The sequence below is a fragment of the Ranitomeya variabilis genome, chromosome 5 (assembly GCF_051348905.1).
Source record: "Ranitomeya variabilis isolate aRanVar5 chromosome 5, aRanVar5.hap1, whole genome shotgun sequence".
Taxonomy (NCBI): domain Eukaryota; kingdom Metazoa; phylum Chordata; class Amphibia; order Anura; family Dendrobatidae; genus Ranitomeya; species Ranitomeya variabilis.
Window position 1 is genome coordinate 1,502,079 of NC_135236.1, and position 23,861 is coordinate 1,525,939.

Below are 23,861 nucleotides of genomic sequence, written 5' to 3' on the forward strand. Positions count from 1 at the left end.
TATACGTAGCATGCATCTGGTGTGTGAGAGGTGGTCAGCCTCGCTCCCTGGTGATGACACCACTGTTGTAATGACATGTGATCAGACATGGACCACATGCACTGCCTATACGTAGCATGCATCTGGTGTGTGAGAGGTGGTCAGCCTCGCTCCCTGGTGAGGACACCACTGTTGTAATGCCATGTGCTCAGACATGGACCACATGCACTGCCTATACGTAGCATGCATCTGGTGTGTGAGAGGTGGTCAGCCTCGCTCCCCGGTGAGGACACCACTGTTGTAATGCCATGTGATCAGACATGGACCACATGCACTGCCTATACGTAGCATGCATCTGGTGTGTGAGAGGTGGTTAGCCTCGGTCCCCGGTGATGACACCACTGTTGTAATGCCATGTGCTCAGACATGGACCACATGCACTGCCTATACGTAGCATGCATCTGGTGTGTGAGAGGTGGTCAGCCTCGCTCCCTGGTGATGACACCACTGTTGTAATGCCATGTGCTCAGACATGGACCACATGCACTGCCTATACGTAGCATGCATCTGGTGTGTGAGAGGTGGTCAGCCTCGCTCCCCGGTGAGGACACCACTGTTGTAATGCCATGTGCTCAGACATGGACCACATGCACTGCCTATACGTAGCATGCATCTGGTGTGTGAGAGGTGGTCAGCCTCGCTCCCTGGTGAGGACACCACTGTTGTAATGCCATGTGATCAGACATGGACCACATGCACTGCCTATACGTAGCATGCATCTGGTGTGTGAGAGGTGGTCAGCCTCGCTCCCCGGTGAGGACACCACTGTTGTAATGCCATGTGCTCAGACATGGACCACATGCACTGCCTATACGTAGCATGCATCTGGTGTGTGAGAGGTGGTCAGCCTCGCTCCCTGGTGAGGACACCACTGTTGTAATGCCATGTGATCAGACATGGACCACATGCACTGCCTATACGTAGCATGCATCTGGTGTGTGAGAGGTGGTCAGCCTCGCTCCCCGGTGATGACACCACTGTTGTAATGCCATGTGATCAGACATGGACCACATGCACTGCCTATACGTAGCATGCATCTGGTGTGTGAGAGGTGGTCAGCCTCGCTCCCTGGTGATGACACCACTGTTGTAATGCCATGTGCTCAGACATGGACCACATGCACTGCCTATACGTAGCATGCATCTGGTGTGTGAGAGGTGGTCAGCCTCGCTCCCCGGTGATGACACCACTGTTGTAATGCCATGTGCTCAGACATGGACCACATGCACTGCCTATACGTAGCATGCATCTGGTGTGTGAGAGGTGGTCAGCCTCGCTCCCCGGTGAGGACACCACTGTTGTAATGCCATGTGCTCAGACATGGACCACATGCACTGCCTATACGTAGCATGCATCTGGTGTGTGAGAGGTGGTCAGCCTCGCTCCCTGGTGATGACACCACTGTTGTAATGCCATGTGCTCAGACATGGACCACATGCACTGCCTATACGTAGCATGCATCTGGTGTGTGAGAGGTGGTCAGCCTCGCTCCCTGGTGATGACACCACTGTTGTAATGCCATGTGATCAGACATGGACCACATGCCTCGTACTACATCACCAGCATGTACATCATATGTGGAAGGTTGTCAGCCCCTCCTTCTGCCACCACTATGACGTAGTAGGAATATGAGCTTATCTACAGTTCTTCTAAGTGAGAATGAATTAAAAGTTCAGGAATGGCTTCCAATGGAGCTGCTTGTTCTCATGACATCGCCTGACTGAGGAATATTGAAATTGAAAGGTTTTTGCGGCATTTCACTAGTAGCACGTCCAAAGATCCTGACACGATCTAACGATCCGCAATGTTCCATGAGAGCAGAGAACAGGGGCTGTGTATGAAAGGTGTCTGTGTCATAGAAAATAATAAAAATCCTTGAGGTCCCTCCTATCCCACCACCCTTTCTTCTGTGTCTTTCATGTACCATTTGTCTTGGAGAGCTGGGAGATAGCAATCACACCTGTCTTTATGGAAAATGGCAGTGACACAGCTATGTGAAGAAGATTAATTAATATGCGAGGATTCCCCCTTTATGTCCAGAATTCTCTTTATGTCCACAGAAAGCGGGAGACAGGAGAAGGTAATTAGGATGTAAGTGGATTAAAGAAGATCTCGCACCCTTTACAAATAGCCACTGCAACAGTACAAGAGAGCAGACATTGTGTCTCCAGGAGAAAATATGGAAGATCGGAATTTCTATCCATCCGATATTGATGAGACGTATATTGTCGGTACTGGGATAACAGGCAAACATACACATATCGATGTAGTAAGTTCTTCTGTTAATCCCTTTTATTTTCTGTCACTGTTTATGCGGTATTGTTTTGTCCCCCTTGTAAAATCTTTTTTAATATACAATGTAATAGTTCTGTTCCTTCTTTTCTGTAAACTACGCCTCAAAGCCATAAGCTACTATTTAACGGTGTCCATTCGACCAAAACAGATCAGTGGTGACAGCGGATAGTCTGGGGCTATCTAAGAGTTAGCTGTGAACTTACCGGGGTGTGTACACATATTCCATGTGTTGGTATCTGGAGGTGTATATGCCGTAAGCTCAACAATAATTTTCTGATAGACGGCCTAGTGGTGCGAACAGACTGCGGCCTTCTCCGTTGATCGTCGGACAATCGTGTAATTGTCCGGACGATAGGAGGCAGCAGAGAGCTGTTCGCTCCAAAGATCACAGCGAGTGGTACTCGTGACCTTCCCGGCCTGTGATATCAGGAATTTGTGGGAATAAGAAAGTCCTGACAAATATTTGGTCCCTGACAGTCTGCATTACTAATGACATTGGAAAACTTCATCTGTACTCACCACCTTCTTCTGATAAACCAGTTGGTTATTCTGAATAGAGAACCAGCGACTGCAAAGTAAAATATTTATAATTACTTATCTCAGTGAGTGAACTAGAGACATATAAAATATATTAACCAGGAATAGAGAAGCCTGGAAGTAGAGTAACCTGAACTAGAGACATCTTATATTAACCTAGAATACAGAAGCCTGGGAGTAGAGGAACCTGAACTAGAGACATCTAATATATATTAACCTGGAATACAGAAGCCTGGGAGTAGAGGAACCTGAACCAGAGACATCTAATATATATTAACCTGGAATAGAGAAGCCTGGGAGTAGAGGAACCTGAACTAGAGACCCCTAAAATATATTAACCTGGAATACAGAGGCCTGGGAGTAGAGGAACCTGAACCAGAGACCCCTAAAATATATTAACCTGGAATACAGAAGCCTGGGAGTAGAGGAACCTGAACTAGAGACATCTAATATATATTAACCTGGAATAGAGAAGCCTGGGAGTAGAGGAACCTGAACTAGAGACATCTAATATATATTAACCTGGAATACAGAAGCCTGGGAGTAGAGGAACCTGAACTAGAGACATCTAATATATATTAACCTAGAATAGAGAAGCCTGGGAGTAGAGGAACCTGAACTAGAGACATCTAATATATATTAACCTGGAATACAGAAGCCTGGGAGTAGAGGAACCTGAACTAGAGACATCTAATATATATTAACCTAGAATACAGAAGCCTGGGAGTAGAGGAACCTGAACTAGAGACATCTAATATATATTAACCTGGAATACAGAAGCCTGGGAGTAGAGGAACCTGAACTACAGACATCTAATATATATTAACCTGGAATAGAGAAGCCTGGGAGTAGAAGAACCTGAACTACAGACATCTAATATATATTAACCTGGAATAGAGAAGCCTGGAAGTAGAGGAACCTGAACTAGAGACATCTAATATATATTAACCTGGAATACAGAGGCCTGGGAGTAGAGGAACCTGAACTAGAGACATCTAATATATATTAACCTGGAATAGAGAAGCCTGGGAGTAGAGGAACCTGAACCAGAGACATCTAATATATATTAACCTGGAATACAGAGGCCTGGGAGTAGAGGAACCTGAACTAGAGACATCTAATATATATTAACCTAGAATAGAGAAGCCTGGGAGTAGAGGAACCTGAACTAGAGACATCTAATATATATTTACCTGGAATAGAGAAGCCTGGGAGTAGAGGAACCTGAACTAGAGACATCTAATATATATTAACCTGGAATAGAGAAGCCTGGGAGTAGAGGAACCTGAACTAGACACCCATGAAAAATATTAACCTGGAATACAGAGGCCTGGGAGTAGAGTAACCTGAACTAGAGACATCTAATATATATTAACCTGGAATAGAGAAGCCTGGGAGTAGAGGAACCTGAACTAGAGACATCTAATATATATTAACCTGGAATACAGAAGCCTGGGAGTAGAGGAACCTGAACTAGAGATATCTAATATATATTAACCTGGAATACAGAAGCCTGGGAGTAGAGGAACCTGAACTAGAGACATCTAATATATAATAACCTGGAATACAGAAGCCTGGGAGTAGAGGAACCTGAACTAGAGACATCTAATATATATTTACCTGGAATAGAGAAGCCTGGGAGTAGAGGAACCTGAACTAGAGACATCTAATATATATTTACCTGGAATACAGAAGCCTGGGAGTAGAGGAACCTGAACTAGAGACATCTAATATATATTAACCTGGAATACAGAAGCCTGGGAGTAGAGGAACCTGAACTAGAGACATCTAATATATATTAACCTAGAATAGAGAAGCCTGGGAGTAGAGGAACCTGAACTAGAGACATCTAATATATATTTACCTGGAATAGAGAAGCCTGGGAGTAGAGGAACCTGAACTAGAGACATCTAATATATATTAACCTGGAATAGAGAAGCCTGGGAGTAGAGGAACCTGAACTAGACACCCATGAAAAATATTAACCTGGAATACAGAGGCCTGGGAGTAGAGTAACGTGAACTAGAGACATCTAATATATATTAACCTGGAATAGAGAAGCCTGGGAGTAGAGGAACCTGAACTAGAGACATCTAATATATATTAACCTGGAATACAGAAGCCTGGGAGTAGAGGAACCTGAACTAGAGATATCTAATATATATTAACCTGGAATACAGAAGCCTGGGAGTAGAGGAACCTGAACCAGAGACATCTAATATATATTAACCTGGAATAGAGAAGCCTGGGAGTAGAGGAACCTGAACTAGAGACATCTAATATATATTTACCTGGAATAGAGAAGCCTGGGAGTAGAGGAACCTGAACTAGAGACATCTAATATATATTTACCTGGAATACAGAAGCCTGGGAGTAGAGGAACCTGAACTAGAGACATCTAATATATATTAACCTGGAATACAGAAGCCTGGGAGTAGAGGAACCTGAACTAGAGACATCTAATATATATTAACCTGGAATACAGAAGCCTGGGAGTAGAGGAACCTGAACTAGAGACATCTAATATATATTAACCTAGAATAGAGAAGCCTGGGAGTAGAGGAACCTGAACTAGAGACCCCTAAAATATATTAACCTGGAATAGAGAAGCCTGGGAGTAGAGGAACCTGAACCAGAGACATCTAATATATAATAACCTGGAATACAGAAGCCTGGGAGTAGAGGAACCTGAACTAGAGACATCTAATATATATTAACCTGGAATACAGAAGCCTGGGAGTAGAGGGACCTGAATTAGAGACATCTAATATATATTAACCTGGAATACAGAAGCCTGGGAGTAGAGGAACCTGAACTAGAGACATCTAATATATATTAACCTGGAATAGAGAAGCCTGGGAGTAGAGGGACCTGAACTAGAGACATCTAATATATATTAACCTGGAATACAGAAGCCTGGGAGTAGAGGAACCTGAACTAGAGACATCTAATATATATTAACCTGGAATAGAGAAGCCTGGGAGTAGAGGAACCTGAACTAGAGACATCTAATATATATTAACCTGGAATAGAGAAGCCTGGGAGTAGAGTAACCTGAACTACAGACATCTAATATATATTAACCTGGAATACAGAAGCCTGAGAGTAGAGTAACCTGAACTACAGACATCTAATATATATTAACCTGGAATACAGAAGCCTGGGAGTAGAGGAACCTGAACTAGAGACCCATGAAAAATATTAACCTGGAATACAGAGGCCTGGGAGTAGAGTAACCTGAACTACAGACATCTAATATATATTAACCTGGAATACAGAGGCCTGGGAGTAGAGTAACCTGAACTAGAGACATCTAATATATATTAACCTGGAATAGAGAAGCCTGGGAGTAGAGGAACCTGAACTAGAGACATCTAATATATATTAACCTGGAATACAGAAGACTGGGAGTAGAGGAACCTGAACTAGAGATATCTAATATATATTAACCTAGAATACAGAAGCCTGGGAGTAGAGGAACCTGAACCAGAGACATCTAATATATATTAACCTGGAATACAGAAGCCTGGGAGTAGAGTAACCTGAACTAGAGACATCTAATATATATTAACCTAGAATACAGAAGCCTGGGAGTAGAGTAACCTGAACTAGACACATCTAATATATATTAACCTGGAATAGAGAAGCCTGGGAGTAGAGTAACCTGAACTAGAGACATCTAATATATATTAACCTGGAATAGAGAAGCCTGGGAGTAGAGGAACCTGAACTAGAGACATCTAATATATATTAACCTGGAATACAGAAGCCTGGGAGTAGAGGAACCTGAACTAGAGACATCTAATATATATTAACCTGGAATACAGAGGCCTGGGAGTAGAGGAACCTGAACTAGAGACATCTAATATATATTAACCTGGAATACAGAAGCCTGGGAGTAGAGGAACCTGAACTAGAGACATCTAATATATATTAACCTGGAATAGAGAAGCCTGGGAGTAGAGGAACCTGAACTAGAGACATCTAATATATATTAACCTGGAATACAGAAGCCTGGGAGTAGAGGAACCTGAACTAGAGACATCTAATATATATTAACCTGGAATAGAGAAGCCTGGGAGTAGAGTAACCTGAACTAGACACATCTAATATATATTAACCTGGAATAGAGAAGCCTGGGAGTAGAGTAACCTGAACTAGACACATCTAATATATATTAACCTGGAATACAGAAGCCTGGGAGTAGAGGAACCTGAACTAGAGACATCTAATATATATTAACCTGGAATAGAGAAGCCTGGGAGTAGAGGAACCTGAACTAGAGACATCTAATATATATTAACCTGGAATAAAGAAGCCTGGGAGTAGAGTAACCTGAATTAGAGACATCTAATATATATTAACCTGGAATAGAGAAGCCTGGGAGTAGAGGAACCTGAACTAGAGACATCTAATATATATTAACCTGGAATAGAGAAGCCTGGGAGTAGAGGAACCTGAACTAGAGACATCTAATATATATTAACCTGGAATACAGAAGCCTGGGAGTAGAGGAACCTGAACTAGAGACATCTAATATATATTAACCTGGAATACAGAAGCCTGGGAGTAGAGTAACCTGAACTAGACACATCTAATATATATTAACCTGGAATACAGAAGCCTGGGAGTAGAGGAACCTGAACTAGAGACATCTAATATATATTAACCTGGAATAGAGAAGCCTGGGAGTAGAGGAACCTGAACTAGAGACATCTAATATATATTAACCTGGAATACAGAAGCCTGGGAGTAGAGGAACCTGAACTAGAGACATCTAAAATATATTAACCTGGAATACAGAAGCCTGGGAGTAGAGGAACCTGAACTAGAGACATCTAATATATATTAACCTGGAATAGAGAAGCCTGGGAGTAGAGGAACCTGAACTAGAGACATCTAATATATATTAACCTGGAATAGAGAAGCCTGGGAGTAGAGGAACCTGAACTAGAGACATCTAATATATATTAACCTGGAATACAGAAGCCTGGGAGTAGAGGAACCTGAACTAGAGACATCTAATATATATTAACCTGGAATAGAGAAGCCTGGGAGTAGAGGAACCTGAACTAGAGACATCTAATATATATTAACCTGGAATAGAGAAGCCTGGGAGTAGAGGAACCTGAACTAGAGACATCTAATATATATTAACCTGGAATACAGAAGCCTGGGAGTAGAGGAACCTGAACTAGAGACATCTAATATATATTAACCTGGAATACAGAAGCCTGGGAGTAGAGGAACCTGAACTAGAGACATCTAATATATATTAACCTGGAATAGAGAAGCCTGGGAGTAGAGGAACCTGAACTAGAGACATCTAATATATATTAACCTAGAATAGAGAAGCCTGGGAGTAGAGGAACCTGAATTAGAGACATCTAATATATATTAACCTGGAATAGAGAAGCCTGGGAGTAGAGGAACCTGAACTAGAGACATCTAATATATATTAACCTGGAATACAGAAGCCTGGGAGTAGAGGAACCTGAACTAGAGACATCTAATATATATTAACCTAGAATACAGAGGCCTGGGAGTAGAGTAACCTGAACTAGAGACATCTAATATATATTAACCTAGAATACAGAAGCCTGGGAGTAGAGGAACCTGAACCAGAGACATCTAATATATATTAACCTGGAATACAGAAGCCTGGGAGTAGAGGAACCTGAATTAGAGACATCTAATATATATTAACCTGGAATACAGAAGCCTGGGAGTAGAGTAACCTAAACTAGAGACATCTAATATATATTAACCTGGAATAGAGAAGCCTGGGAGTAGAGGAACCTGAACTAGAGACATATAAAATATATTAACCTGGAATAGAGAAGCCTGGGAGTAGAGGAACCTGAACTAGAGACATCTAATATATATTAACCTGGAATACAGAGGCCTGGGAGTAGAGGAACCTGAATTAGAGACATCTAATATATATTAACCTGGAATAGAGAAGCCTGGGAGTAGAGGAACCTGAACTAGAGACATCTAATATATATTAACCTGGAATACAGAAGCCTGGGAGTAGAGTAACCTGAACTAGAGACATCTAATATATATTAACCTGGAATAGAGAAGCCTGGGAGTAGAGGAACCTGAACTAGAGACATATAAAATATATTAACCTGGAATAGAGAAGCCTGGGAGTAGAGGAACCTGAACTAGAGACATCTAATATATATTAACCTGGAATACAGAAGCCTGAGAGTAGAGGAACCTGAACTAGAGACATCTAATATATATTAACCTGGAATAGAGAAGCCTGGGAGTAGAGGAACCTGAACTAGAGACATCTAATATATATTAACCTGGAATAGAGAAGCCTGGGAGTAGAGGAACCTGAACTAGAGACATCTAATATATATTAACCTAGAATACAGAGGCCTGGGAGTAGAGGAACCTGAACTAGAGACATCTAATATATATTAACCTGGAATACAGAAGCCTGGGAGTAGAGGAACCTGAATTAGAGACATCTAATATATATTAACCTGGAATACAGAAGCCTGGGAGTAGAGGAACCTGAACTAGAGACATCTAATATATATTAACCTGGAATAGAGAAGCCTGGGAGTAGAGGAACCTGAACTAGAGACATCTAATATATATTAACCTGGAATACAGAGGCCTGGGAGTAGAGGAACCTGAACTAGAGACATCTAATATATATTAACCTGGAATAGAGAAGCCTGGGAGTAGAGGAACCTGAACTAGAGACATCTAATATATATTAACCTGGAATACAGAGGCCTGGGAGTAGAGGAACCTGAACTAGAGACATCTAATATATATTAACCTGGAATACAGAAGCCTGGGAGTAGAGGAACCTGAATTAGAGACATCTAATATATATTAACCTGGAATAGAGAAGCCTGGGAGTAGAGGAACCTGAACTAGAGACCCATGAAAAATATTAACCTGGAATACAGAAGCCTGGGAGTAGAGGAACCTGAACTAGAGACATCTAATATATATTAACCTGGAATAGAGAAGCCTGGGAGTAGAGGAACCTGAACTAGAGACATCTAATATATATTAACCTGGAATAGAGAAGCCTGGGAGTAGAGGAACCTGAACTAGAGACATCTAATATATATTAACCTGGAATACAGAAGCCTGGGAGTAGAGGAACCTGAATTAGAGACATCTAATATATATTAACCTAGAATACAGAAGCCTGGGAGTAGAGGAACCTGAATTAGAGACATCTAATATATATTAACCTGGAATACAGAAGCCTGGGAGTAGAGGAACCTGAATTAGACACATCTAATATATATTAACCTGGAATACAGAAGCCTGGGAGTAGAGGAACCTGAACTAGAGACATCTAATATATATTAACCTGGAATACAGAAGCCTGGGAGTAGAGGAACCTGAACTAGAGACATATAAAATATATTAACCTGGAATAGAGAAGCCTGGGAGTAGAGGAACCTGAACTAGAGACATCTAATATATATTAACCTAGAATACAGAAGCCTGGGAGTAGAGGAACCTGAATTAGAGACATCTAATATATATTAACCTGGAATACAGAAGCCTGGGAGTAGAGGAACCTGAACTAGAGACATCTAATATATAATAACCTGGAATACAGAAGCCTGGGAGTAGAGGAACCTGAACTAGAGACCCCTAAAATATATTAACCTAGAATACAGAAGCCTGGGAGTAGAGGAACCTGAATTAGACACATCTAATATATATTAACCTGGAATACAGAAGCCTGGGAGTAGAGGAACCTGAACTAGAGACATCTAATATATATTAACCTAGAATACAGAAGCCTGGGAGTAGAGGAACCTGAATTAGACACATCTAATATATATTAACCTGGAATACAGAAGCCTGGGAGTAGAGGAACCTGAACTAGAGACATGTAATATATAATAACCTGGAATACAGAAGCCTGGGAGTAGAGGAACCTGAACTAGAGACATCTAATATATATTAACCTGGAATAGAGAAGCCTGGGAGTAGAGGAACCTGAACTAGAGACATCTAATATATATTAACCTGGAATAGAGAAGCCTGGGAGTAGAGGAACCTGAACTAGAGACATCTAATATATATTAACCTGGAATACAGAAGCCTGGGAGTAGAGGAACCTGAACTAGAGACATATAAAATATATTAACCTGGAATAGAGAAGCCTGGGAGTAGAGGAACCTGAACTAGAGACATCTAATATATATTAACCTAGAATAGAGAAGCCTGGGAGTAGAGGAACCTGAACTAGAGACATATAAAATATATTAACCTGGAATAGAGAAGCCTGGGAGTAGAGGAACCTGAACTAGAGACATCTAATATATATTAACCTGGAATACAGAGGCCTGGGAGTAGAGGAACCTGAACTAGAGACATCTAATATATATTAACCTGGAATAGAGAAGCATGGGAGTAGAGGAACCTGAACTAGAGACATATAAAATATATTAACCTGGAATACAGAAGCCTGGGAGTAGAGGAACCTGAATTAGAGATATCTAATATATATTAACCTGGAATAGAGAAGCCTGGGAGTAGAGGAACCTGAACTAGAGACATCTAATATATATTAACCTGGAATAGAGAAGCCTGGGAGTAGAGGGACCTGAACTAGAGACCCCTAAAATATATTAACCTAGAATACAGAAGCCTGGGAGTAGAGGAACCTGAACTAGAGACATCTAATATATATTAACCTGGAATAGAGAAGCCTGGGAGTAGAGGAACCTGAACTAGAGACATCTAATATATATTAACCTGGAATACAGAAGCCTGGGAGTAGAGGAACCTGAACTAGAGACCCCTAAAATATATGAGCCTGGAATAGAGAAGCCTGGGAGTAGAGGAACCTGAATTAGACACATCTAATATATATTAACCTAGAATACAGAAGCCTGGGAGTAGAGGAACCTGAACTAGAGACATCTAATATATATTAACCTGGAATACAGAAGCCTGGGAGTAGAGGAACCTGAACTAGAGACATCTAATATATATTAACCTGGAATACAGAAGCCTGGGAGTAGAGGAACCTGAACTAGAGACATCTAATATATATTAACCTGGAATACAGAAGCCTGGGAGTAGAGGAACCTGAACTAGAGACATGTAATATATAATAACCTGGAATACAGAAGCCTGGGAGTAGAGGAACCTGAACTACAGACATCTAATATATATTAACCTGGAATAGAGAAGCCTGGGAGTAGAGGGACCTGAACTAGAGACATCTAATATATATTAACCTGGAATAGAGAAGCCTGGGAGTAGAGGGACCTGAACTAGAGACATCTAATATATATTAACCTAGAATACAGAAGCCTGGGAGTAGAGGAACCTGAACTAGAGACATCTAATATATATTAACCTGGAATACAGAAGCCTGGGAGTAGAGGAACCTGAACTAGAGACATCTAATATATATTAACCTAGAATAGAGAAGCCTGGGAGTAGAGGAACCTGAACTAGAGACATCTAATATATATTAACCTGGAATACAGAAGCCTGGGAGTAGAGGAACCTGAACTAGAGACATCTAATATATATTAACCTAGAATAGAGAAGCCTGGGAGTAGAGGAACCTGAATTACAGACATCTAATATATATTAACCTGGAATACAGAAGCCTGGGAGTAGAGGAACCTGAACTAGAGACATCTAATATATAATAACCTGGAATACAGAAGCCTGGGAGTAGAGGAACCTGAACTAGAGACATCTAATATATATTAACCTGGAATACAGAAGCCTGGGAGTAGAGGAACCTGAACTAGAGACCCCTAAAATATATGAGCCTGGAATAGAGAAGCCTGGGAGTAGAGGAACCTGAACTAGAGACATCTAATATATATTAACCTGGAATACAGAAGCCTGGGAGTAGAGGAACCTGAACTAGAGACCCCTAAAATATATGAGCCTGGAATAGAGAAGCCTGGGAGTAGAGGAACCTGAACTAGAGACATCTAATATATATTAACCTGGAATATAGAAGCCTGGGAGTAGAGGAACCTGAACTAGAGACCCATGAAAAATATTAACCTGGAATACAGAGGCCTGGGAGTAGAGGAACCTGAACTAGAGACATCTAATATATATTAACCTGGAATACAGAAGCCTGGGAGTAGAGGAACATTTTTGTGACCATTGTGGGTTTTTGTGTCATTAAACGAGGGGTACCGACAATTTTGACGACTTGTGTGAGAGCAATAGCTTTGAAGGAATAAGTAAAGGGCTAAAAACGATACACTCAGCATTATTTGCAGGCAACATTATTTTATGAACCGACCTCAGGAGGATTTGCCCAGTATCCTTAAACTAATAAATACTTATGGCTCTTTACGGGCGTCAAGTTAAACAAATCATCATGTGAAATGCTAATACTAAAGGACAAGAATCTAAATACCAATGTGGGGAATAGAAACGACATGTTTGGGAAGAAGTGATCACTTAAATATGTGGGAATACTACCAGGTCGAACGACAGATTTGATTTATAGTCATAACTATAATCCTCTGAATGTGAACATAGAGAGGGAACTGAAGAACTGGTCTGGTTTCATTGTTGGCAGAGATGAGCGATCCTTTCAAGGCTCGGTTTGGCTCGGCGAGCATCCTGATATTTGCGGTTCATCGATTGTACCCGAACTTGTCACGTTTCCACCCCTCAGGGTGTCTGGGATGCAGTTACTGACAGCTCGGCCATCCAATCTGGTACAGGGGCGTGCTGAACTGTGTGTTGATTGCCAGCTCGACTATCCAATCTGAGACTGTGAGGCGTCGGCTGTCTCATGTGTCCATTATTGCACTTAATGGCCATGCTTCTTAACTGAGCTGTGTCTCCCAGAACACTGCCAGGCGTACAGTCGTCTTGTGAGGTTTGTGCTCTCTGAGCCTTTGTAATGACCAGAGGTCCGAATAAGATCCAGTGAGTCACAAACCAAGACCAAGGCAGAAATCTCCAACAGTAGTTTACTCAAAGGTAAAATAACTAAGGTGATATGGAGAATACCCAAGCAGATGCACCCTAAAGATACACTGATTCAGCAACAGCTGAAGTCACTGTGCCACTCCAAGGTCTCCTGAGAACTGTAGGCTACAACAGACTAATGCTCAATTTACCTAACAGAACAGCTCAATACAAGAACAAGTGTAAATTGAATGTAGTGTTATCAATGGAGCCCCTGGAATGACACACTGAGTATAACTTACACAATCTAATGTTCAATACACTTCTAAGTAACAAACACTCTGAACAGGGATACCCGGGTATCTATGACTATGATACCGTATCCTGAGATAGATCTCCTCTCAGGCAGGAAACTGCACAGGCTGCAGCCAGTCCATATCTCCAGCGCCAATAAGTTACAGCAAGCTCCTCTTGTCTTGTCGGCCGGTGCTGAGCCCAAACGCCGGGGACTTAGTTTCGTGGCCTCACGATGTTGTCTCTGCTTCTGTAGCTCCTAGAAATGTTCTCACAACAACCCGTCCGTCTTTATATCAGCAATCTGTCCAAAGTTGTTTCTCCACTAACTGCACAGGGACTCCACAGACTCTCAAATACGTAGTGGGTTTTCAGCAAAGTCTCAGTCTTTCAACATAAAAGGTTAACTCTTCCCAGGAAAACGTTAGCAACCAAAGTCTCTCAAAAGCTTATTTTTCTCCAACACACTCGCAGTAAATCCACACGCAGTCTCTGTCAAGATATCACTGCAGCTTCTCCTTGTCTTCCCGCCTTTCCTTGTCTGCTCTCACTTCCTTGTCTCACACTTTACACACAGGACACCAGACCCCACCCACCAGCACACATTGTCTCCGGGATTCTGGCAGTGTCTGTCCCTTGCTGCAGCAGGCAAAAACCACAGGGTCCTAGTGCTCTCTCAGTGGGACTACAGTTCACCCTCTTACACCTTGAGGTCTATATGTTTGACCTGTAGCCTGAACCTGGACTTTGTTCTGACCACCTGCCTGTTTAACCCCTTCAGCTCTGATCCGTTATCCTCCCGGTACTCTGACCTCGGAACGTTACCTGACTACGGTTTTGTCTCTTCCTTCTGTTTATGACATTCCCTCCTGGATTCTGACCTTGCACCCCTTGACTACTCTGACTCACAGCTTAGCCGTGAGAAGTGACTAGCATCACAGAAACCCATTGAATTCAATGGGAGGCAAAATCAAACTTATACACAACACTTTAATGGGGACAAATAGCTTCCCAAATAGCTCAAATTAGGGGCAGACACCATGAAAAGTGGCATCAATTGACCCAGAGTACAAACAGTATACCATATATACTCGATTACAAGCTGACCTGAGTATAAGCAGAGGCACCTAATTTTGCCACGGAAAACTGGGTAAGCTTATTGACTCCAGTATAAGCCGGGTATGCATTGTCCCCTCATCCCTGTCTTGCTATGCTTGACTCGCCCCGTCCTGTCTTGGTATGCGTGGCTCCCCCCTTAGCTGTCCTGGTATGCGTGTCTCCCCCCGTACTGGTCCTGGTATGCGTGGCTCCCCCCATCCTGTCCTGGTATGTGTGGCTCCCCTTGTAGCTGTCCTGGTATGCATGGCTCCCACTGGCTGCCCTGGTATGCGTGGCTCACCCCGTCCTGTACTGGTTGTCATGGTTCCCCCCATAGCTGTCCTGGTATGCGTAGTTCACCCTGTCCTGTCCTGGTATGCGTGGTTCACCCCATCCTGTCCTGGTATGCGTGGCTGCCCCCTGTAGCTGTCCTGTATGCGTAGCTCCCCCGTAGATGTCCTTGTATATGTGGCTTCCCCCGTAGCTGTCCTTGTATGCGTGGCTCCCCCCATCCTGTCCTAGTATGCGTGGCTCCCCCCCATAGCTGTCCTGGTATGCGTGGCTCCCCCCATAGCTGTCCTGGTATATGTGGCTCCCCCATAGCTGTCCTGGTATGCATGGCTCCCCCTGTAGCTGTCCTGGTATGTGTGGCTCCCCCCTGTAGCTGTCCTGGTATGTGTGGCTCCCCCCTGTAGCTGTCCTGGTATGTGTGGCTCATCCCCGTAGCTGGCATGGTATGCGCTCATCCTCGTAGCTGTCCTAGTATGCGTGGCTCCCCCATAGATGTCCTGCTATGCGTGGCTCCCCCCGTAGATGTCCTAGTATGCGTAGCTCCCCCCGTCCTGTCCTGGTATGCGTGGCTTCCCCATAGCTGTTATAGTATGCGCTCACCCTCGTAGCTGTCCTGGTATGTGTGGCTCCCCCCTGTAACTGCCTGGTATGCGTGGCTCCCCCAGTAGCTGTCCTGGTATACGTGGCTCCCCCATAGATTTCCTGGTATGCGTGGCTCCCCCTTGTAGCTGTCCTGGTATGCGTGGCTCGTCCAGTAGCTGTCCTGGTATGCGTGGCTCACCCCCGTAGGTGTCCTGGTATGTGCTCACCCCCGTAGCTGTCCTAGTATGCGTGGCTCCCCCCCGTAGCTGTCCTGGTATGCGTGGCTCCCCCCGTAGCTGTCCTGGTATGCGTGGCTTCCCCGTAGATGTCCTGGTATGTGCTCACCCCGTAGCTGTCCTGGTATGCGTGGCTCCCCCAGTAGCTGTCCTGGTATGCGTGGCCCCCCCATAGCTGTCCTGGTATGCATGGCTTCCCCGTAGATGTCCTGGTATGCGTGGCTCCCCCCGTAGCTGTCCTGGTATGCGTGGCTCCCCCCATAGCTGTCCTGGTATATGTGGCTCCCCCATAGCTGTCCTGGTATGCGTAGCCCCCCGTAACTGTCCTGGTATGCGTAGCTCCCCCCTTCCTGTCCTGGTATGCATAGCTCCCCCCTTCCTGTCCTGGTATGCGTGGCTCACCCATAGATGTCCTGGTATGCATAGCTCCCCCCTTCCTGTTCTGGTATGCATGGCTTCCCTGTAGCTGTCCTGGTATGCGTGGCCCCCCGTAGCTGTCCTGGTATACGTGGCTCCCCCGGAGGTGTCCTGGTATGCGTGGCCCCCCCGTAGCTGTCCTGGTATGCGTGGCCCCCCGTAGGTGTCCTGGTATGCGTAGCTCCCCCCTCCCACCCTTGTATGCATGCTTCCTATTACAAAAAGAAACAAACGTCCTACTCACCCTCCAGCGTGCCCTCGCAGCACCTCGTTCTAGTGCCAGCAGCTCTTCCTGTGCCGAGCGATCACATGACCCTGCTCATTAAAGTAATTAATATTCCCTCCATGCCTATGGGAGAAGAGACGCGTGCATATTCATTACCTTAATGAGCGGTGCCAGGTGATTGCTCAGCACAGGAAGAGCTGCCAGAAGCCGCAACCAACGAGTTGCTGCGAGGGCACCAGGACCAACAAGATGCTGTGAGCTCACGCTGGAGGGTGAGTAGGGTGTCTTCTGGAAGCCGGAGGCTGTGGGTGTCAATGTGCGCGCTATAAGAGAAATGAATATTCATAAGTGATGAGCGAATATACTCGTTACTCCAGATTTCCCGAGCATGCTCAGGGATCCTCCTAGTATTTTTTAGTGCTTGGAGATTTAGTTTTTCTTGCCGCAGCTAAATGATTTACATCTGATAGCCAGCTTGATTACATGTGGGGATTCCCTAGCAACCAGGCAACCCCCACATGTACTTATGCTGCTATCAGATGTAAATCATTCAGCTGCGGCAAGAAAAACTAAATCTCGAGTAACGAGTATATTCGCTCATCACTAATATTCATTTCTCTTTAGCAGCGGCACAGGCTTTAGCCACAGCCGCCGGCTCCTGTCTCTGCTCCACCGCTACCCCTGCTCCACCGGATTTCTGGGACAATTGACTCGTTTTATACACGAATATATACAGTAATTGTGCAGCTTGGATGCATGGGACAGGGCTTGGACAAGCAGTTCTAGCTTAAACATTGATCAGTAACAGGTGTATAAGTGACAGGTGTAGGCCTGGTGTTCTGAGAGGCCTGCCAAATTCAGGCATCACGCATGAAGGAGACCCAACTCGAAGTCCAAACATTTCCAAATATTAGGGGCAGACACCCGGAAAAGTGGCATCATTTGACCCACAGTAGAAATCTGTCAATGGAAAAGCAGCAGTCAGCCATGGGCAATGCATGAGGTAACAGGGTCTGGGCCAGCATTTACAGCTTGGAAATTAAGTTTCAATTAAGATGAGGTGGGTAAGGGAATGGTGTAAGCCTTCTTAGCTTGGAGCCCTGATACCTCATGCTACAGCCCAATTTTTTTCCCAGCCACACTCAGGTGGCGCACATATCAGCTTCGTAGAGCACTAATGTTAGAAAAATGTAAGGATAGTAACACAGGTAGTTGACTGAAAGTAAGTGCAGGCCTGCCGGTCTCGGAGGTCTACAGCTACAGGCAACAAACATGAAAGAGACCCAACTTGGAGTCCAAACATTTAAAAAAATAATTGCCACACACCACTAAAGTGGCATCAATTTCCACAGAGTAGAAACAGTATAATAGGCCTCTGACGCACATTCTACAGCAGTCAACCCACCTGATGGAGACCCAACTTGGAGTCTCATTCCAAAAAATTGTGTGCAACAGCAGCAGTAGAAACAGCAGGCACAGAAGCCATAACAAAGGTGCCACAGACTGCAATAGAGCAAAATCAATGCATGACACTAAAGATGACACCATCACCTAGTCTGCCCAGTCTCCGACTGGAGCGTAAAAGTATGGTAATTGGATATCCATAATTTGTTAATTTTGATGAAAGTTATGTGGTCTCCATTTATTCAGTCGCCATGACAGCACCACGAGAGAGGGGATCCACCCTTCAGAGAAAGGAAACCTACAGACATAAAAGGGCAGCACCTCTCTCCCGCATCAGTTGGTTTCCTATCACTGACAGTTGACCCCTTCAGACATACCTTATGAAGAAGGTGAAGATAGAAATTGTACCCAGGCCCGGTAGGCCAGTTCAGGAAGCGGGGCTCCCTTTCCTCGGTCTGTTCGGCATGCTGGAAATGCCACACGGCAGGGGGCCTGTGTGTGTGGGCAGCAGCAGGAGGATGCAGTCTTCAGGGGGAGTGCTGGCTTCTTGGTGATGTGTCGCCGCGGTTACTGGTGAGTATGGGCCACGGGGGGCCTTCTCCCAGGGTTGTACTGGCTGGTGGGGGCATTCCCAGCGGGGGTCTCGGCACATCGTGCATGGCGACGGTGCAGGTCCGGTGCCTCTGATGCTGCCGGGTCGTGGCCGGGGTGACGAGCCGGAAGGGAGGTCCATGGTGACACGGCCGGTGGTGGTGATTATGTCTGTCAGTGCGGCCCTGTGAAGTGCCGTGGATTCCCGTGATGATGGTGGTCTGCGGGTGCGGATGGGGCTCGCATTCTGAGGGTCGACCACGATGGGGGCACGGGGCTGTACGGTCAGCTAGGGCACATGTCCGTTCGGGTGAGGTGCCCGCGTTCCGGCTAAGGGGTGCAGTCTTATGGGGGAGGGGCCTCCCGGTGGAGTGCATTTTAAGTACCAGGCAGACCACCCTGATTTGCCTGCTGGCCCCATCCAGGGGCGGTACCTTGGGGGTGACCCGGCTATTTAAGAAACCGTCATTGGCTGCCAGGTGCTTCTCGGCCATTTTGCAAGATGGAGCCACTGGAGCAAGAAGCATTGCAGAACTCTCCAGAGCAGCAGTGTCAGCTCTTAGAGAAGCGCCAAGCAACGGTTACCCGGTGGCGATCTAGTGGCAGCAGTCACCCTGGAGGAGATAAAGCCAGTCAGAAATCTAAGCCTGGCAAGTCCTCAGGCTGTAGAGATGTATCACCGACTGAGTAGGACCCCCTGCAGACTATGGGGAAAAAGCGTTCCGCTAAGGCTAAGCATAGGGAATGTGCTGAATGTGGGGTTCCACCTCCAGATGGCTACGAAAAGAAACTGTGCAGACCGTGCATTCAGTATTTAATAGCGGAGGTGACCCCAGACTTTGCCACCAGCCTGAGACAGATGGTCAGACAGGTGGTCAGGGGTTCGGTCAAGTCCCTATCTCAGGATAGAGGGGTTAAGGAAAGAGAGCCCAGATCTCTGATTTCAATTGCGGAGAGTGACTAGGGAGAGCTAAGGTCAGATTCATCCCATTCGTAATCATCATCTTCAGAGGCCAGGTCCGGTTGCTCATGCTTTTCATTTGATCGGATAGATTGACTTGTCAAAGCAGTAATACCATGGGGATTGAAGAAACCCGGTCAGAAAAGTCCGTATAGGCTGTAATGTTTAAAGATCTAGACCGAAAAACTCATAGATGTTTTCCCGTGATTGATAAAGTAAACTCCCTAATTACACGAGAATGGAAAAAACCTGAAAGGAAAGGTTCTCTTCCCCCAGCATTTAAAAGAAAGTACCCATTTGAGGAGGCAGCATCTTCCGCATGGGATAAAGCCCCAAAACTCGATGCAGCTATGGCTAAGGCTTGCAAAAGAACCTCACTACCATTTGAGGATTTAGGGAGTTTAAAGAACCCATTAGACAGACGGGCCGATGTGTTTCTTAAAGGAGCTTGGGAAACATCGGCGGGGTCTCTCAGGCCGACAATTGCAGCCACTTGTACAGCCCGATCTCTAATGGTATGGCTAGACCGCTTAGAGGAGCAGCTTAAAGACCAGGTCCCTAGAGATGAGATCCTATCCTCCCTTCCCATAATCCGGGGAGCGGCGGCTTACCTTTCTGATGCATCAGCAGATTCGGTAAAGCCAATGCTGCCCATAGAGCCATATGGCTGAAGTGTTGGCCGGGGGACATGCAGGCCAGGTCAAAGCTGTGCAGCATTCCATGTGAAGGTGTACATCTGTTTGGCTCTGTTCTGTATGAACTACTGGAAAAAGTGGGTGATAGTAAAAAACGGTTACCTTACTTGGGAAAACCCTCATACAGATGGGATTCTAATAGAAGGTGGTCCGACCGTAGAAGGTCGACTAGAGAAAGGACCAGATATGACACCAATAGGAAGAAAGGTAGAGGTTATATGTTCAACCACAATGACTGTCGGACCGGGTGGGAGGCAGGCTCTTAGCCTTCTATCCGGCCTGGTTAAACATTTCAAATAGCCCATGGATTCTAAGCATTATCAAGACAGGGATAAAATTTGAATTTCAGAGGACACCTCAGGATAAGTTTCTCTTAACACCCATCCATTCTTCACCTACAGAACAACGGGCGCTAGAATCGGAGGTTCAGGAACTTCAACAGAAAGGAGTCTTGGTGAAGGTTCCTACGGTACAAAGAGGTAAGGGGTTCTACTCCCCCCTCTTCCTGGTCAAGAAGCCAGATGGCTCCTTTCATACCATTATCAATTTGAAGGGCCTGAATAAATTCATACTGGTCCATTCTTTCAAGATGGAGTCTGTAAAAACAGCAATAAAGCTACTGTTCAACAATTGTTTCATGGTAGTCTTAGATCTCAAAGAAGACCATTATCATGTCCTTATACACACAGACCACCAACAGTTTCTAAGAGTAGCAGTTTCACTGGGCCAGACAGTAAAGCACTTCCAATTCAGGGCACTCCCCTTTGCGGTTGCTGTTGCCCCTCGCGCTTTCACTAAAATAATTGTAGAGGTCATGGCACATCTGCATGAGCAGGATGTACTAGTGATTCCCTGTCTGGATCACCTGTTAATTGTGGGACAGCTCAGAATTACACTTCACTGCCCAATTGGGGAAAGTAATATCAGCCTTGCAGAGACTGGGGTGGATTATTAGTTTTAAAAAAATCACGAGTGCAACCCTAAGGCTATGGGCACACGTTCAGGAATTCTTGCAGAAAATTCCTGAGAAAAAACTGAAATTTTCTGCAAGAAATCTGCAAGAAATCTGCATGCGTTTTTTGCCTCGTTTTTGGTGCGTTTTTGATGCGTTTTTTCCGGACATTTCCCAATGCATTTTGAAGTGGGAAATCCACAAAAAAACGCAAAATTAATGAACATGCTGCGTTTTTTACCGCGATGCGTTTTTTTTCGCAGAAAAAAACGCATCATGTGCACAAAACATGCGGAATTAATTCTAAATGATGGGATGCATATTGTATGCTGTTTTTTTGCGGTTTTATAACGTTTTTATCAGGAAAAAACGCGAAAAATCAGCAACGTGTGCACACAGCCTTAGAGGTGCAGGAATTCCTGGGTCTCGTCCTAGACTCCAGAATGCAGGAATGTCGCCTACCAGAGGCAAAGGTGGACAGTATTCGACGGCAATCACTCAGGGTGGTTAATAATCCGTCAGTCATGCTATGAGGGGCAATGTCACTGTTAGGCTCACTCACGTCATGTATTTAGGTGGTTCTTTGGGCCCAGTACCACACCAGAGCCCTGCAGTGGGATGTAGTGTGCAATGCTCATCATCTAGAAGGCCACCTTGAAAGTAGATTTTACTTGTCCGCTGCTTTTATACAGTCCTTACGTTGGTGGTTACACATACCAAACCTACGTACAGGTGTTATCTGGTGTGGTGACTACGGATGCTAGCCCCAGAGGCTGGGGAGCACACATGGGGGGTATGTGGGTCCAGGGGATAAGGACGCAATCGGAACAAAACTTGTCATCCAACCTAAAAGAGTTGTTAGCAGTAGAACGGGCTCTGAGTAATTTCCTTATATCCCTACAGGGCCGGCACATCAGGCTATTTTCAGACAACCAGGTAACTGTAGCCTACATTAACCATGAAGGGGGGACTCAGTCCAGGTCATTAATGGAAGCGGCGGATCGTATCTTTCAGATAGCCGAGGTTCATCTGCTGTCACCAACATCTCTTCATATAAAAGGCAAACACAATATCATGGCTGATTACCTAAGTCGCAACAAACTCAGACAAGGAGATTTAAGACGGCCTGATTCAGCACCCAATCAGATCATATAATTATGGGGGTTCCCAGACATAGACCTCTTTGCCAACAGAGAACAGAAAGCTACGCAGTTTTGCTCCTTGAATCCCAGAGAAAATCGGTATGCAGTGGATGTGCAGCGCCCCAGAGTCCTGGTCGTTGCAGTACTGTGGCTCCGCCACTAAGGGGAGCTATGGTACGTCTGATGGCACTGAAGGAGTTCATCTGACCAGGTATCACAGACACCAATATATTTCACCGTCGGGCCACCAGGGGGAGCTAAGGGTTCTATTCACTAGGCCACTCTCCTCACAATCTGGTAAAACTGGGGGTCAGGCAGGAAGTTAGAGAGAAAGCCGACTGGATGGGAACCAGGCAACACCTAGTGGCAGAGGGTGTTGCAGGGGAAGATTCGGTAGGGTCCCTGTCAGGGGTGGGATCCTGACAGAGACTTGGCAACTTGAGCGAACGTAACGGGACCGTGCCTGCTCAGCATAGCGGCGGTGCCCAAGGAGGGATTGGAAGCGAGATAGATTGCGCTGAGTGAGAAACGAAATCAAAGCAAGAAGGAGAAATACCAGTAGGGGTCATGCTGTAAGACCGAGGCAACATCCTACTGAGGCGCATAACCGGCGGCCGGAACGCCGAGGGAGTATTACAATATTCAGCTTCAAGCAATACTCTAAACCAACGGCAGGACAGTCAGTCAAAGGCGGGCTGTCTCATCTAAATCACCTATGCAGTCTTGGGGGGCAACTTGTGGAGAGGGGCGACTCTAGGGTCCCGGAAGAGCTCCGAGCCTACCCGTCATACGGGTGCCGTCCTAACCGTAACATCAGGGAGGGACGGAGGATTAGCAGAACATCATCTAATCGAGTTGTGAGGGAACTTAAGAAACAGACACAACAGTTGTGGGGACTTTCCGTAAGCACAGCAGGGAAGGACCGCAACACATAGCGCTAGAAGGAAGGCACAGATTTACACCTGTTAAGAGAACTCTGGAGGTGCCATTGGACCGGCCGGACTTGCGAAGCCTGGTTATCCGGACTGAGGACCCAGAGATCTTCAGTAAAGAGGTAAAGAGACTGCAACCTGGTGTCCTCGTTATTTACTGCACCGCACCACCACAGCCTCACCACCACCACTATCCACATCTACCACTGACTGTGCGCCCCTCGGCAGGGTCACGGACCGGGCCTAGCCACCGTGACAACCCCA

The 23,861-nt window shown here is 45.3% G+C and overlaps 1 protein-coding gene across 1 annotated transcript in view; it reads right to left on the bottom strand.

Annotated features, from left to right (window-relative positions):
• Positions 1-23,861, bottom strand: part of ACAP1 (ArfGAP with coiled-coil, ankyrin repeat and PH domains 1) — a 406,972-nt gene that overhangs the window by 88,560 nt on the left and 294,551 nt on the right. Inside the window, exon 12 of the mRNA XM_077261424.1 lies at positions 2,854-2,902. Coding sequence (XP_077117539.1) covers positions 2,854-2,902 — 49 coding nt within the window. The remainder of the gene's footprint in view (positions 1-2,853; positions 2,903-23,861) is intronic.